Genomic DNA, 16,238 nt, shown 5'->3' with positions numbered 1-16,238 from the left:
AGTGGTGGCGTACAGAGTGGGGCAAAATTCTTCCACAGGGTTGTAAGAGACTGATAAAGTCATGCAGAAAACAATGACGTAAAGTTATTGCTGCTAAAGGTGACCATACAAGCTAATAAATCACGTAGAACTACTAGTACTACTACTGAAGTCCTTTTGGTTGACCTTCGCCCTGGCCTCCACCCCTCTGTCCACTCAGTCTCGAGCTACAGACTCAAACATGCTTCACCAGTCAAGAGCAATTGGTATCAGTTTCTTCAGTGGTGAGCAGTCTCAAAATGAAGAGCAACCACAAAAATGAAGGTGAACATTTTTGTAAATCTTCATTTTATTTATGTATTTTTTTGTTGCCGAACAATGATCATCTCATGAGTTAGGCAAGCAGAGGAGTCTTTATTGTTTCTATTCACACATAAAGTGTTTACCCCAATGTCATTTATGAGTCCGACTGCACCAGTTTAACAAGCAACTGTTCAAAAGAGAGCAAAATGCAGATCACGGTCACAGCTAAGGCAAAAATAAAAACAATTTCACGCTACTTTAGCTCTTTCATTGAAAGAATAATAGCATTGTTAAAGCATTATGCACACACACACACACACACACACACACACACACACACACACACACACACACACACACACACACACACACACACACACCATCTCTTAGAAACTATACTACAGGCTGATAATACTCTGCCAATTTTATTTGTTAAGTGACTCAGTCCCTGTTTACATATTCATATGACCGCATTATATGATATAAAGACCCTTTTTTTCTTAAAATACTATGACCTCTCTTAGCTGCTAGCAGTAGCAGAAGTGTACGCTACATCTTACACAGTCTGCATCTTATACAGTAACGTAGACTACATGAACTATAACAGAAAGGCGAAAAACTGCACCTCACAAACTGAAATCACATTCTCACCACAGCACATGCAGACTCTGAATAGAAAAACAAATATTTCACCAATCCCTCTCGCAAATAAGGAAGACGATGCTTTAAAGTGTTGTGCTTTTCTGTCCTGACACTCACTGGCTCGGTCGCCTCACATATGTGTTGCTACATAGTACAAATGCACGTGGAGAGCTGCACTTCCATGCTGATTGAAGGCTGTGTGTAAACTAAAGAGGACAAAAAATGGCATCGGTTAAATAAATATATAAATAAACGCAGAAATGAAGCCAAATGTAGAATTCAACTGAAGATGCTGGTTTAACTATACTGTTTTAATTTAAGCCATGTATGTATGTGGAAATGTTTACACCACTTCTGGCCCTGCAGAGCAGATGATCACAGTAAGAAAATAAATTCCACGTTGACTATTTGGCACAAATTTAAGTAACCTGCTCTCTCGTTATGATAAACAGAGGCCATAATTCAGCTATAGTGTGTGTTAAAGAACTGTCTAGGTCATACATTGTAGTCTAGCTACTGATATATTGCCAACACTCCCTATAAAATAGTATCCATACTAAGCTGCCTGAATAAAATACTAATATTTTATTCCTCACTACACATACATACTTTTAGTCAGATGACCCCAAAGTCCATCTTTTAATAAAAGTGTGCTTATATCCATCTTGTGAATTAAGACTATTCACAGCAGATTGCTTTACTCGTTTACTAGTTTTACTCTCCGCTGTCCATTTATAAAGTGCTCCATCTTCTGTTGAAAAAACAAAACGAAAACTCAACAATTATACACTCGCACACATCATTCTCCAACCCTCTGCTACATCTCAAGCACACCATCATTTAGTCCTTGCTCCAAAGGCCAGAGGTAGTCGGTCAGCTGCTGGAGCTGGCGGTCTGTTGAGGTGTAGTTTCCTGACTCTCCACCAGGGGGAACTGCTCCCTCCAGTAGGTGAAGTGGCTGTAGGTGTCCGAGCAGGGGAAGTCAGAGGAGGACGCTCGGGCCTTCAGCGGAAACACGTGGTCAACGACCTCGCACAAACGTACGTAGCTGAAGAGAAGAGAGGAGAGCGAGATGATGCAGTGATGCTGTAAGGGCCATGAGAGCAATCCAGTGGGACCTGGGTGAAGGACTTACGATGAGATGTTGGTCTTGGCGTGCTCCTGCACCAGCTCCCCTTTGGGGTTCACTGTAAAAATCCTGTTTAGTGACACCCCAACTTCTTTGTATGAGTATACATCCTACAAAGACAAGAACAGGGGCATTTTTAATGTTAGATATACTGGATATTAGACTTAAACAGTGCAAAAAATACCTAAAAAGCTTCAATTTACCCTCAGTGAACATCCAAACTCACTTTTATGGTGAGAAATAGACTAAACTATAAGCAAATATAACTGTTTGTAAGCTCTGCAGAGCCGCATGTGAGTTACCGTCGGTCTGTTGCCGAATGCTGCGTAGAACGGCTGCTTGTTGGGGTAGAAGAGGTTCTTGATATCAGTGAGACACTCTACCTTGAACTTCTCCGGCTTCTTCTCTATCACCTCCCTGTGAAACACAATCAGCACTGCACGATGAGTTCCTCCTGCATCCTCTCATGTACTAATATAGAAAAACAGATGCACGTTTGTGATCTGAAATACCTGTGCAGAGCTGAAAAGAGGCTGCTCGGGCTCAAGAGGACGGGGCCCATAGGAAGCATAGTGCCTCTCTCGTTGACCCAGTTGAGGTAACCTCTAGTCATGTCAGCCATGCCGATCGCTCGGGCTGAGCAGTACAGGAACTTGTAGCCATTTCTGATGTGGAGAGGAAGAGATTAATATTAACCAACTTGTGTCAATAGAGAGTTGAAATTACTAAATAATTTCTTTAACTTTGTAAAAGCATTTCTTTAAGAGCTTTATTTTATTTCTATAAAATCTCCTTTATGCTTTACTTTAAAACTGAGAGTAGACTGTTAACAAAGTAGTTCTTACTGGCTGACTTTGTGGTACAGCTGAGCAATCCCCTGGTGTGTCCAGTCTTTCCCGAGTGTGGGCAGGATATGACCTAATGTGTCTGACCTGGAGACAAATACAAGCAAGCGTTATTAAAAATGCATTTTTTTGCACTTGTGTAAAAATCTAATGATGTTTTATGTCATAGTCATCCAGATTTAAAACCCTTTGGAATACTTCTCATTGTTGGAATATATAAAAGCATCCTCTGTTTAGTCTGAGAGAGGATTTAAATGTCACAATAACTGGAAAAGTACCTGCTAGCTCTCTATTAAATGCTACCTTTGCAAGAAGCTGCATATTTAATCTTCTGATCAGAATGACAAATTGCCTCATAATCAGCAGTGAATAAATGTTACAGATGGAATAGCTGTGAAGAGTTTATTCATCACACTGAACCCTGCTGTGCACAGAGTTGTACAGCATGCAGATGAACCTAATACTGGAGCCACTTCCAGTAGATTTGCCGTCCAAACTAAACTCCATTATGCATTAAAAAAAACAAAAACAAGACACACGCACCTGGTAATGGTTCCATCTATGTCGGAGATAATTATCTTGTCATCCCAGTTCCAGAGGTAGATGGTGCCTTGACAGCGACAGGTTCCCTGGTACTGAGTGGTGACGCTGAACACGACATCGTTAGGCCCGTCTTGCAACTGAAGAGACAGCTGGGAAATTTGGTGAAGGGGGTGAAAATCCATGAAAAACCACTCAGAAAGGAAGAGAATTGTGTTATAGCTGCACCATTTGGGCTTGTCAGGTGGATCTTTACTGCTGCCATCTTGCTCAAGCTGGTAACTCATTCTTTTATGCTTCTTTTTTAATGTTTGAGCTATCTCTCTATCATATCCAAACTTGTGCTTTAACTTGTGTGCTCACCAGCTGCTCTGATGTGAGTCGGAGAGTTTTCTTATAAGACACGCCTCCCGTTGTGAGTACCGGCTCTGTCTGTATGAGGGAAGAGTTCTGCTTGGCTTCCCGGTGGTCCTCATCACTAGAGGATGACTCTTCTTTCAGTCTGTCATCAGAGAGGTGAACAGGGCATTTATATGCTTCAATATAAACCTCAGTAAGTGAGCAAGGACAATTTTGAGCCAGGAATGCTCTCTTACCTGCTTGTCATATTCCCAACCTGCTCAGCAGTGCAACAGGCCCCACGCTCAGAGGCTGAATCCTATAGGTAATAAAAACAGTGCCAGGTTGGTGTTTATCTGGCGCGTAACTTGTTCACAATTAACATAGCTGCTGCTTTAAATTACCGATTTGGCACTGCTGTTTTTGCTTCTCCAGGAGAACCACCACCTTCCTGCTTTCTTGGGCATCTTCTCCTTCATGATGTTCTCCACTGCAGCCTGAAGCAGACCACACACACACACACACACACACACACACACACACACACACACACACACACACACACACACACACACACACCAAGCAACCACAACACAAAGCCATAAAGACACACTTAAAAAATAAAGCAAACTATACCGTAAATCAACAAACACTGAGGCAAAACCAAGAATGTGCCTGAGGCCGAAGCGGGGGAAAATACACCAACAGAATAAAAGTGAAAGCTTGTGTAGAGATATTAAAGGGGGGAGGGGTGTTTAAAACAAAAAATAAACATACAGAGCTGTAGCCCAGAACACTGGTCAGACAGCAGAGGAGGAACTGTAAGGTTGAGTGAATGTAATTAGGGCAGGAGGACTAACAGATGGATGGAGGGAGTAATAAAATAAGACGGGGAGAGAACAAAGGAGAAAACAACATTTAGCTTGAGAGCAAAAGTTTGGAAGACATTTGTTACACAATGTAAATTTTGTCTGCAGTAGCAAAAACTGAACACAGTGAGGTTTGAGGTCCACAGACTCCACATTAGGCCTTATGTTATGTAAAGTGGTGCAGTACCGGGATCAGTCAGAAGGGGGAATACTTCTCATGTAATCCAACCCAACTTACTGACTCCTAAATATCTGTGCAGCGTCTGCAATCAACTCTTACCTTTGGCAGAGGCTTCTGAAAGGCTTGCATAGCCAGCACAAGCGGAGCTGCAGTGTTCCAATTATAGTACCTGTGGGAGATAACAAAATGTATTTTTAGCCCTTCCATAAATGCAGCAAAACACATGTTTTTCAGCCAATTTTAGCTCATTAGGCCAAAGAGTTGTGCTAACGCTGCTGTTTTTGCCCGCAGTGTGTGACACATGAATCCATTCAGTACACTCGAATGTCTTACTTTGAGCCAATTTTCACCACTAAGTTGGGGTCGTCGATGATAGAGGGGTTCTCTGTGAACTGCTGATAGGACACGGTCTTCTTATAAAATTGCTCTGTAAAAGGAAGGGAGAAGAAAAAAAACCCACACGTTACTTATTCCCCATGCTTACAACACAGTGTCTAAAGTGCATCTTGGAGTCGTGTCATGTCACGTGATCGTTTACCTTTCGTGATCTCCCTGTTGTCATTGAGCCCCCCACACAAAGAGATGGCAATTGATGGCAGGTCAGACATGGGATCGCAGTAACTGTCTACTCCACTGTCTCCTCCAGAGCTTACAGACTGAGGAGACTGACTGGTGCTGTGGAGGCCCGGATCCGAGATGCTCCTCACTGTTGCACCAGTGTCACTGCAAAAAAGAAAAAGAGGAGATACTTTTGATAAGAATCTCGCTGATCATTCTGCACAGTTCAGAAATACAACTGTATGAAACTTTTCTTAACATGAAAGCGTGCGTGATGTCCAAATACCTCTTAGGAAAATAAAGGGCTGCCACTTCCGGTTCAAGCTCAGTGATGTCGTCCAGATAAATTCCATCAGAACCAAGATGGCGACTCCTTTTATCTGCAAAAGAGCAAATTCATTTTCAGCCTCTTAGATTTTTCCCCCCCGACTGATTTATCCAGAAGCAAATCATTTGCCAGCTTGATCTCTGTGAGAGGGTCTATAGATGGATTATTATGAGGCTGTAAGCTTCCTTGTAGTACCAGATCCGTTCACCTGGCCCCTGTTTATCTTTGCAATCATATGCAGCGATTCAGACACATTTTTGGCTGTAAATCCATCTTATATTGCATCTTATCTTATACTACGGAGAGCAACTGATTGAGTTTGAGCAATTTGCAGTGTGAAGCTGCAGCTTCTCGACGTAACACAGTGCATTAAATGATACGTGGGGAAACCTTTTTAAGGTTTACCTTTTTTCTTTGACGGAGAGTCTGCTTTGCCTTGTGGACGGGGTGAAGTGTCCTCCATGTCGGCCACCATACGAGCTGCCACGCCTCCCACTGTTGTAACTTGCATCGCCGAAGTTATCGTTTGAGACTCCATCCCAATGGATTCTGCATCGACCATTTCCTCTGTGTGCATCGTCTCTGTCGGCATCAGCAGTCGCAGTGCTGGTATTTCCGAGCAGGGTCCGCACTGTTCCGAAGACACCTCAGGCGTAATCACACGGAAGTGCGTGCTTTCAGACACCGGGATAGATACGGGGCAAACTGGTGGAGGGCTGGACTTCAGTGGAAGGACAGATGGCTACAAGAGTGGAGAAGAGGATGATGATATGAGCTGAAGAAATAACAACACTGCAGATTAGGGTATCAGGATTAAGGCTTTCCTACCATGGCGGCCTGAGGCAGCTCTCCCCACGCCCAGTGCATTTCTGGATTCTGATTGTCTGTGTTTGACGGTTTGCCAATTAGCTCAGAATCACTCTTGGGAGATGTGGGGCGAGAGTTTCCAGGACTAAAAGAAAAAGAGATTATAGCATTTCCACATTTATTTCATGGATTTATAGCATTTACTGTAGGTGTGAAAGTATTTTGTGTGAGTCGAGCACCTCTGAATGGGACTCCACTCCCCATCTGAACGAGTGTACATGCCAGCCTGTTTGAAAGAACTGTTGGTCGAACCAACTGTGTTCTCCTCTCTAGAGACATCCCGAGATGAAGACCTGGAGTATAATCACAAAGACGAGTTAGTCAGGGTTTTCTTTACTCTCTCTTACACTGTCAGGTGATCATCCTCATCCTCTGCATGGGTATTTGATTAGTCCTTCACCATTTCCCTTCACTCCTCACGGCCAGCTCTTACCTGTTGCTCTCCATTTCTGCCACTTCATCCGAGCTGATGTCTATGGGGAACATGTCTTCGTCCGCGGAGTAGTCTCCACTTTCCTCTCTCCTCAGGCTGTCCGCCCGAGCCTTCCTCCTCCTCTTCCTCCTTTTCTTCATCATCACGTTACTGTTCTCGCCATTGCATGCCACGGAGCACAGATTCTGTATGGGTGTCCCGGAGATCTTCCCCATCAAAACAGGTCCATCTGATAGGATAGGAGAGGTGGCCAGGTAGGAGGGAACCACTTCCTGTTAAGACAGGAAACAGGAGTGAAACAATGCCGAGCAGACAAAGAGCCTGAACGTTACACCAAAAACTACCCACATGAGGAAATCTGTTTGGATTTACTGTCAAAGCTTTAGGTCTGCACTGAAATTGGGTGCTGTAGGAGTGTTGCTGACTCCCCTACTGTTCACACTTTGGTTTTTGTAACGCAGAACAACATGTGATAGTGCAACCTGCACAGCTATTATCTCCTGCTTTGACATGAAGCTATGTCAACCACTGAGAAACAAAAGATAACAACACTCTGCATAAAAGTAGATTATAATCATTGCAATAAATCCCCCACTCCATAGTTAGTGTATTGCATGACTTTGGTCTGAGACATAGGTTTGCAATTAACTGCCAAACTGCAAAAACCTCCACAGAGGAAAGGGTTTGCCAAAGCAGAAGCAGACTCTGTTTCTCAGTTCTGGTCACTTTTATGATCCCTCCTTCTAGGAAAAGAAAAGAGTTTTCCAGGAGGTCTCCTGCTGTCCATCCAGGGGAACATAAATATGTGTGTGCAGACTTAGGGGAAAAACAGAAAGCGAAGACAAACTGACGTATAACACCATGATTTGTGGTCTGACAACAATGCCTCACGTTTTGCTTCCCTGAGCCAAGAAAATGGGTTCAGAGAAACAACGCTCCTCCCCTAGTTGCTCGTTCAAGCCTGAGAATTTGACACCACCCAGGGGAAAATAAATCAGACACTTCCCTCGTTACAGCCAGCCCCAAGCTTCAGTACTTTAGAGCTTGTTTTTATCTTTTTCTGCATGCATCCTCACGTGCATACAAAGCCAAAAAGAGAGAGAAAGAGAAAGAAGATGAGAGTACATGCAACCAGGCTCTTTAAAGCTGCAACTGAACCTCGCAAAACCAAAATAAAATTAAACACTGACTTTCCAAAAAACTGAGGAAAAACGGCTTTCCGTGAAGTTTTGTAAACATAAAAAGTAGAAATGTAGGTCAGACTGGAGGAATTCTGACATATCTTTAACTCGCCAAGCTCTGAGCATTTCTCTAATACTTAAGCCAGTTTCACAAATACTGCAATACCGCAAACATTTAAATTTCCAGAAGCACATTTATCCAGTTTCCGATTTATCCTCATGCTCCCAGTGTTTGACATACTTCCAGGTCATAAAGCCTTGGTGAGTAAATTCTGCGTTCTCAGCTCTTGCTCGCTGATAAACAAAGGCAGTCGGTTTTTAAAAAAAGGAAAGGGGAGAAATTCCTGGGTGCTGTGCCAACTCTGCACACAGTGCGACTTTGTTCAAACTACTATCATTCCGAGTAGGAAAAAGAAAGTTTGGATAACACTTTTCAGTTGCAAATGGGGAGTGTGTGAGCGCAGGGTGTAAATAAAGTGTTATCATTTGAATCTTGGTTTTATTTGAATCAAAAAGGCCACATAAAGGCGGAAATGGTAAATGGCCTGTATTTGTATAGCGCTTTTACTAGTCCCTAAGGACCCCAAAGCGCTTTACACATCCAGTCATCCACCCATTCACACACTGGTGATGGCAAGCTACATTGTAGCCACAGCCACCCTGGGGCGCACTGACAGAGGCGAGGCTGCCGGACACTGGCGCCACCGGCCCTCTGACCACCACCAGTAGGCAACAGGTGAAGCGTCTTGCCCAAGGACACAACGACCGAGACTGTCCAAGCCGGGGCTCGAACCGGCAACCTTCCGATTACAAGGCGAACTCCCAACTCTTGAGCCACGATCGAAATGTACTGCCTTTTATATGGCTACAAATATAACAGTCTTTTAGGGTTTTTTATATAAAGTTCTTCACTGCTGTGTCATTTTCTCACCTGTTCATTTAAGCAGTTCCACATGAGATCAGATGATTTGGCCAAATTAGTTAATCAAAATATAATTACATGCAGACAGCATTATGCTTCGCGGAAACGCTCCCAATCGTTACCTGATCATTTTCTGTTTCTTGCACAAAAAACGCCTCGCCGTTCTCCCCAAGCTTCATGTGGAGATCTACTGGTTCTCCGTTGATTTCCATGTCCACCTAAAAGCAAAAGGGTGAGAGCTGAACAAACTAGAACATTAAACTTTTCCTCTAAAGATGCCCTTGTTGTTGTTGTCGTTGTGTTTTTTTTTTATCTTCTCACCACTTTCTCTCGGGACCGTAGGACCCCCAGCTTGCCAAAGCGCACGTGGAATGGCGAGCACTGCAGGGAGCCATCGGGCTGTCTCACAACAATGACGTCGATGCAGCCAGAGAGGGTGGCGGGATTGAGGCCTCGGTACAGCTCTTTGACCTGGACAAACACCTGGCCCGCCAACTGGCCCACGAAATTCATGGTTTGACGGGTCTGGGGGAAGTGAACGGATTAAAATTATTTGCGTAAGTCACCTCTTCCTGAACTCGGCCAACTTTCAAAAGTGGACGCGCTTATGAGTGGGCATCTGCCGTAGCAATCTTCAGCCCGTGAATCAAAGCACTGGTGACATAACTCTCACCCCGCTGGAAATAGGGCGAGCTATTCCAACACTCTGAGGTAAAATAAGCTTTCTGTATGGATAAGAGATGAAGAAGGAGTTGAAGCTGTTTCCTGATCTGTAATTACAAACTGTACAAAGAACCTGTTACCACTTTTGACCTTACTGTCTCTCTTACATCTTACATCCCCTCGGGCCTCATACTGTGAGCCTGTAAAGCCTTACAACTGTTTTCCATTCACACATCAAAGGTCAAAGGACAGACTAAGTTAGACCAGACTGTCAAGTCATGTGTATATAATGTAATACAGTAAATATAGCATGAACTCAATGCATAAAACCCCCATCCACCCCCTTATGTATTTTTTTAAGCCCATTTGAGTCAAACAACCTTTCAACACCAACAGGATTTAGAGTTCCCCTTAAAAAACAAATGTAAATAGAAACATTTTATAAATAGTTCAGCTTCCATTTCTAGCCCCGCGCTGGTGAAAATTGGAACATATTTAGCGTCTTATATTTGGCCGTAAGCAGGCTACAGAGGGTAAAGACTGACTACTATTACGATTTGTATAGCTTCTTGTAACAGACAGGATGAGAGTGCTGGAGGTGGTGATCCAGGGAAAGATGGCCTTAAATATGTTGGAAAAATGCCAACATATCCTACCCCTTGAGGACATGTGAACAAGAGACGAGGCCCTGTCTGAAGAACAGAGACACCGACTGTTAAATCTTATAAAAGATCTCTTCTAAATTACCTTTGCTGTATTAAATTATTAACTGAATTTTCCACCGGGGCGTTGTGTTACGACACTGTTGACTTTCAAGCAGAGGACTTTTAGTGCAAAATACTGTTACACAGTACAGTGCAGCCTAATCTAAAAATAGATGTCTTGTGTTTGTTCCTCTTTTTGTTTCATCTCAGTGTCTCTGAACACTAGCAAAATACTCGGGCTAGGTTTCAGAAAAAGAGCTCCTCCATCTAAAGAAGACCTTTTATGCACTTTTTCAGCGCCACATTTGTATCCTTTAGAATAGCTTAGTATTATTCACAGTTGAAAAGAATCCTTATTTATCTTAAACTGAGCCTTTATAAAGCCTGAGCATCCACCACTGGAACAGTGTATATATGACAGGAAACATGGAAGAAAGTAATAGATCCACTCTTTGTATTAATTAATTAATTAATTAATTTTTAGAATTATAGTGTGGATGCTATTCATTAATGTAATTAGCACTACTCTCTGGTACGATTACTGTTTACTATTCAACTTAATCTCATTTTTATTATATTTGTTTGGGGTTTTTTTTAAATCACCGTTGTGTGCAAATTTTTTCATTGTATAAGGCTCACAGTATATGCCTGTGGCACATCCTGCTCTGTGACCAAATAATTTCCCCAGTGGGATCAATAAAGGATCCATCCATCCATCCACTTGTGTTTAGCTGTGGTATGTTCATTTGGAAGAGTCTGGCTGAACAGCTTAGCAGATAATGTGTTCAGACCCACATCAATACACAGAAACACACAGTACAAGATGCAATCTATTCCTGATTATGTAAGAAAATAAAACCTTCTACATGTAAGGAAATTCCTTTATTTAAATGTTTAAATAAAAAACATGTGATGTGACAAATCAGCTTCCATAACGCATGTTTAAACACCTAAAAGTGTAATAAGGTCTAATCGATATGGTAAACAGCTGACTCATATACCTCCTGACAGGGCAAACGGGAATTTTTTGTGATGAATGAAAAAAGCTTAATGAGCGTAAAGACAGATAAAAGACACACAAGTGGCCAGCGTGGTTATAACAGACATCTACAGAGTAAATAAAGACAGTTTATCATCGGTTTCATCTCAGAGTCAGGTGCAGTCAAATATACATAAACAATCCAAAACATACCTGTTTGAGCTGAGGGGCTGCCTTTTAACCAACACACGGGAGACGAGCGTTTCATCAACCGGGAATAATAAAACAACGAAACATTTTAAAAGACCTCCTGTTCCTCGATACAGGTGATGTCTGATGCCCGGATGCAGCTCCTGGGAGCATGGAGCAAAAACGCTACCGTTTAAGTTAAAGCGTTGACTCTTCCTCTCTAAGCGAGTCTGTTCCTCTCACTCAGGAGTCCTGTCACTGGGTGACGTCACTTGCAAAAAAAAAACCCCGACCCGTTAGTTGGCCAATCAGCGTCGAGCTGTTGAGTTGCCAAGAAGAAAGAAAAAATCGATTCAATTGCCACAGTGGCAACAAAATTACCCTCTTTCTTACTTTGTCGGAGCTCTTCTGTGCCTACAGAGTGACTTTATGCTCTTTCGTGACCGTTTACATCCAGTCGCATTAAACTTGTAACCCTGATAACAAAAAAAATAAATCTACAGCAAGACATCTCACTTTACTTAAGTCTTTGACAGCGGGAAGCAGTGGAAGCTTCGTAAGCGTTTAAAGTCACCAGTCTGTCAGTCAGGTCTGATGCTGTGAGGTGATCTTTCTAGCCAATCACAGCTCTGCCTCGTAACACATGCCATGTTTGCTTACAGCGCGAGACCCTCCAGTGAGACTGTGCGAAGAGGATGTGGTCGGCTCGTGGTTAGTGAGATTAGGACACTAAACATAAGCAAAAATAGGTATTTAATGTAGAAAGATGCAAACGCTGAGTTTGCAAAGACTAACATACTCGAGAAGGAAACAAAGTCAGGATGTAAATGCACCAATTTCATTTCTAATTTAAAAAAAGCGGCTCTACTGTCATTAATGGTACAATTACATTACTGCCAAAACCACTCTGTCTGTATCTCTGTGCCTCAGAGCCCAAAATCCTGACAGCAGACTGCTTCTCCCCTCATGCTCCAGGACAAATACTGGACGGGGTTACACGCTACAAAAGCCTCACGTGCAGCTCTTCTGCAACCAAACCAAGCTCAGCCTGTGTGTCTGGGAAAATGTGTCTCTGAGTGAACACGATCTAATTGTTTTTCCAGACTGTGAGGCAGAAAGGGGAAGAGTGTGTGTCTTCATAGTAGTTTTCCATCACAACTTAAAATGAGCGTTTATTGTTTTAGGTTTGCACTTTCGCAACCATCCTTTTTCAAATTCTGACGGTTGGTGTCAGGAAATATGAGGCGCTCTTAGTCATTTTTTTCCTCAATGCAAATTTCAAATGGAAGTAATGCAAATATTTTTGGCCAGGATGCTTTTAATCTCGCTTTTGCAGAAGTTTACTTTATTACACCCTATGGTCATCTTTACTCACTGGCCACTTTATTTATTGTTAGCACCTCGTTTTGCCTTCAGGGGCGCCTTAATTCTTCATGGTACAGATTCCATTCTCCTCAGACCTGAGGCATCAATAGGAGACTTCCACCCAGAGAACTGGCCTCAATTAATGTTTGTTCACTTCCAGACCATTCTCTGTAAACCCTACTAATGGTTATATGGAAAAATCCCACTCGATCATCAGTTTCTGAAATGCTCAGACCAGCGTGTCTGGCACTTAAATCAGATGCTCAGTTTGAACTTTGGTGGGTGATCCTCACCATGTTTACATACCTAAATGGATTGTGTTGCTGCCACGTGATCACATATAAGCAACAAGCCTTTTAAGCAGGTGTACCTAAAAAGGGGTCAAAAAACTCATCAGTGTAAAACATGTTATGCTTACACTGTTACACTGAACGCCAAAACACTTTCGCTTTGTTTTTTTACATAAACTATTTTAAATATCTGCAGTAAACACCCTGTCCTTTAAACACTCGATGTTACACATACCGATGTATATCTGTACCATCGGTAAGCCTATCCCAGAGTGCCTACGTAAACAGGCGGGACACACATTATGTCGGTGACAAACGCTGGCGTCACTGGACCCTCCGAGGATACATGAGCCACATAGCTGCCGACATGTTTCCAAGAACACGTTGTTTTGCCAGGCAAACTCAGCCAGCGTTGTACACTTTTAAAAAAGCACATGATATCAGTTTAATTTTCAACATGAATGGTCAGAGACGTGACCTGTGTCAGGCTACAAGAAACCTGCTGACATGTGACAGTCTCACTTGCCTACTCGGCTGAAGAAAAACATCAGCTTCAAATTTCTACTTGGTGCATTTACACTGTTGTAATAGACCTCAACTGGTGAACATGTAAGCTGTTCTTGTTCTTTTAGGACAGCCCCGCTAAGGGGAAATCATTTTTGCTTTTGTGTTCTCACACCCTGTGAGGCCAAGAGGAAGTGATGACTTGTGAGATGTCAGTTCACTGCCTTCCTAAGCAGTGGTCACATACTGTACTTACAATGTAAGGGTGTAATAGCACACTGTCCATTCTGCAGACAACGTGCTACATTTAACATTTAAATGAATTACTGATTTACAGGTAAAATGTTTGCTTGTCCTGTCATAGATCTGGTCATGCACTTTAATACATACAAAAAATGCAGCGAAAGGTGCTTGACAGTCATTTTTTACAAATGACTCCACCATAAACCGGACTTACTCAACACAGTTTGCCTCAGGTATTACTAATTCTTGTTAAACGACATTTTAATTGAGTCAGTTGTTAAAATAATATAGGTTTCTGATTGGCTGAGGCGATTCTGGCCTGAGGATCATGAGACAGAGGCTGAAAAGACTAAACTCTGACTCAGAGACTAAAAGGAAAAATAATGAGCTTTTCCAGGGCTTATGGTTGCAGATTGTTTTTAAAAAGTCATTTAAGTTAACTGTAAGATGTCAAACAAATACGGAAAAACAAAAAGGAAAACATCTGCTGTCTTTCGGTGTTGTGGATGCATTTGTGAATATAGTTGATAACAACTGCTGTAGGGTATCTCGTAACTTTTACTTGACCTAATGAGTCTGAGCCCGTCATCTTCAGTTTCAGTGGTAACGTCTAGTCTTACACTGGTGGATTATGGAAAAATACAACCCCGCTCTCCCTGCTTCTACTCAGAGAACCTACTGCATGACTTTGAAAGGTTGTCGTGACTATTTTATTCATGTTCACATTGCACAAATGCTGAAACACACAAACGGGTATAACTTGCTTTAAGCGTTATTCATGCTTTTGTGTTTTTTTCCACACATGCAGATGATTTTCTTTTTTCTTAAATCGCTTTACCCAGCTCCAGGTGGTGTCAGTGGCATAGTTCTGAGCAGCCTCATCTAACTCGTCTCCATCTTCTGCTGATATCATGATTCCATAGTGTGTTTAATCCCAGCGGCAGATGTTTGGTCTTTGCCACCTCTCGATAGATATGAGTCTGGTCTGCTCAAGAACTTGTATCCTTACTCTCTCCGCGCATGTCAAGTGTCTGACTGTTGAGTGCAAGTGAACAGTGTCTTACTAAATTTACCCAGGCCCCCTGGTTGGAAACCTGAGCTGGGTCTGGAGGGGTCATCATGCACCAGACCCTTTGATTTCTTAGGCATTTGATGAGGGGGACACCTGCTAAAATTGCATTTTAGTGGAACTGGGCATCTTCCCTTTAGACATGATCACACAAGAATGACACAATAAGCTGCACTGGCACAGAGATCTACCTAATAAGACATGCCTGACAGTGCCTTTTAATATGTAAATGTCTCATTAGTTCAGACTGTGCCACCTGTTGTGGGTGTTGATCCTTTGTTGACAGTATAGTGTTGTTGCATCACGTTGAGACAAGACCACCTGTTGCATTGGGTGAAATCCAAGACTCCCAAGTACCCAGTGACTCTTCCAGTGATTACTGTAATTAATATTAGACTATTATACACAGTGTGTTTGAACTGATGACCTTTGTTAGTCTAAGGGGTGGGGATGGGGGGGCTTCTTAGTCTAAAACACTGTTTGGTGGGTGTTATGTGTCAAAGTGACATTCACATGAGTGCCAAGGATTCCCAGCAGCACATTTAATTTTAAAGAGATTAAATGTATTCATAAAGTATTTGCTATATTAGAAGAGTAGAGTTTGCTACTCCCTTCACAGAAATGTGCAAACCAGACTCATCATGACAAAAGTTGGAGAACTGAGTGCAGAACTGAGGAAGGGTACAAAGGTCATTCAGTGTCAGCTCATCAAATGTCTCCCACCTGACCATGTGAGATTTTCTTGAAAAGTGACACTACAGCTAGATAAAAAGAGTTGTTCCTTTCATATTAAAGCTTTAATGTCTATTAAACATGTAAGGACGTTCCCCTTCACTCTGGACCTAACAGCCTCCACGCTAATGTTAGCATCTCTGTGCTTGTGCTGCTAGATTTTCAGTCCTTTCCGGGAGCTTCACTACCACCCGGGCATCACTTTCCAGCCTCGCCAGAGATACATCCATCGCGGGTCCCGCAGGATTTTCCATAACTCCAATGGAACTAAATCGTTCTGGTCTGCTACTCGCCGCCCTCGCAGGAACCCTGATCGGGCTGTCAACCATCGATCTCTAGCCCACCTGCCCAGGGCGCCCACTGCGATTAGCAAAAAAGAAGATA

At 42.7% G+C, this 16,238-nt stretch overlaps 1 protein-coding gene across 2 annotated transcripts; it reads right to left on the bottom strand.

Annotated features, from left to right (window-relative positions):
* Window positions 1-309: 309 nt before the first annotated feature.
* On the bottom strand, window positions 310-12,280 carry LOC309689340 (phosphatidate phosphatase LPIN1-like). Of its 2 annotated transcripts, none has more exons than XM_082505675.1 (21): window positions 12,045-12,280; window positions 11,676-11,922; window positions 9,438-9,641; window positions 9,239-9,334; window positions 7,014-7,285; window positions 6,760-6,873; window positions 6,542-6,665; window positions 6,119-6,455; window positions 5,672-5,765; window positions 5,366-5,550; window positions 5,161-5,254; window positions 4,927-4,996; window positions 4,182-4,274; window positions 4,035-4,096; window positions 3,802-3,940; window positions 3,442-3,590; window positions 2,899-2,985; window positions 2,566-2,718; window positions 2,356-2,470; window positions 2,060-2,163; window positions 310-1,972 (listed from the first exon to the last, which is right to left on the bottom strand). In XM_082505675.1, the coding sequence occupies exons 3-21, from the start codon at window positions 9,627-9,629 to the stop codon at window positions 1,798-1,800; spliced, it is 2,655 nt and encodes an 884-aa protein (XP_082361801.1). In that variant the 5' UTR covers window positions 9,630-9,641; window positions 11,676-11,922; window positions 12,045-12,280; the 3' UTR covers window positions 310-1,797. The 2 variants fall into 2 exon arrangements, with proteins under 2 accessions (XP_082361801.1, XP_082361802.1); XM_082505676.1 differs by having other exon boundaries at window positions 11,676-11,815.
* Between the last annotated feature and the right edge of the window lie 3,958 nt (window positions 12,281-16,238).

The sequence above is a fragment of the Aulonocara stuartgranti genome (assembly GCF_965226115.1).
Source record: "Aulonocara stuartgranti genome assembly, chromosome: 15".
In the NCBI taxonomy this organism is placed as follows: Eukaryota; Metazoa; Chordata; class Actinopteri; order Cichliformes; family Cichlidae; genus Aulonocara; species Aulonocara stuartgranti.
Note: the sequence above shows the minus strand (reverse complement) of the source record. Positions and strands in the feature narration are given on the sequence as shown.

Coding starts and splice junctions, on each gene's coding strand:
- LOC309689340 (XM_082505675.1), bottom strand. CDS start 9,629: ATGAATTTCGTGGGCCAGTTGGCGGGCCAGGTGTTTGTCCAGGTCAAA. Junction 4,097..4,181: donor AAAACAGCAGTGCCAAATCG/GTAATTTAAAGC, acceptor TATTACCTATAG/GATTCAGCCTCTGAGCGTGG. Junction 3,591..3,801: donor GACTCACATCAGAGCAGCTG/GTGAGCACACAA, acceptor CAAATTTCCCAG/CTGTCTCTTCAGTTGCAAGA.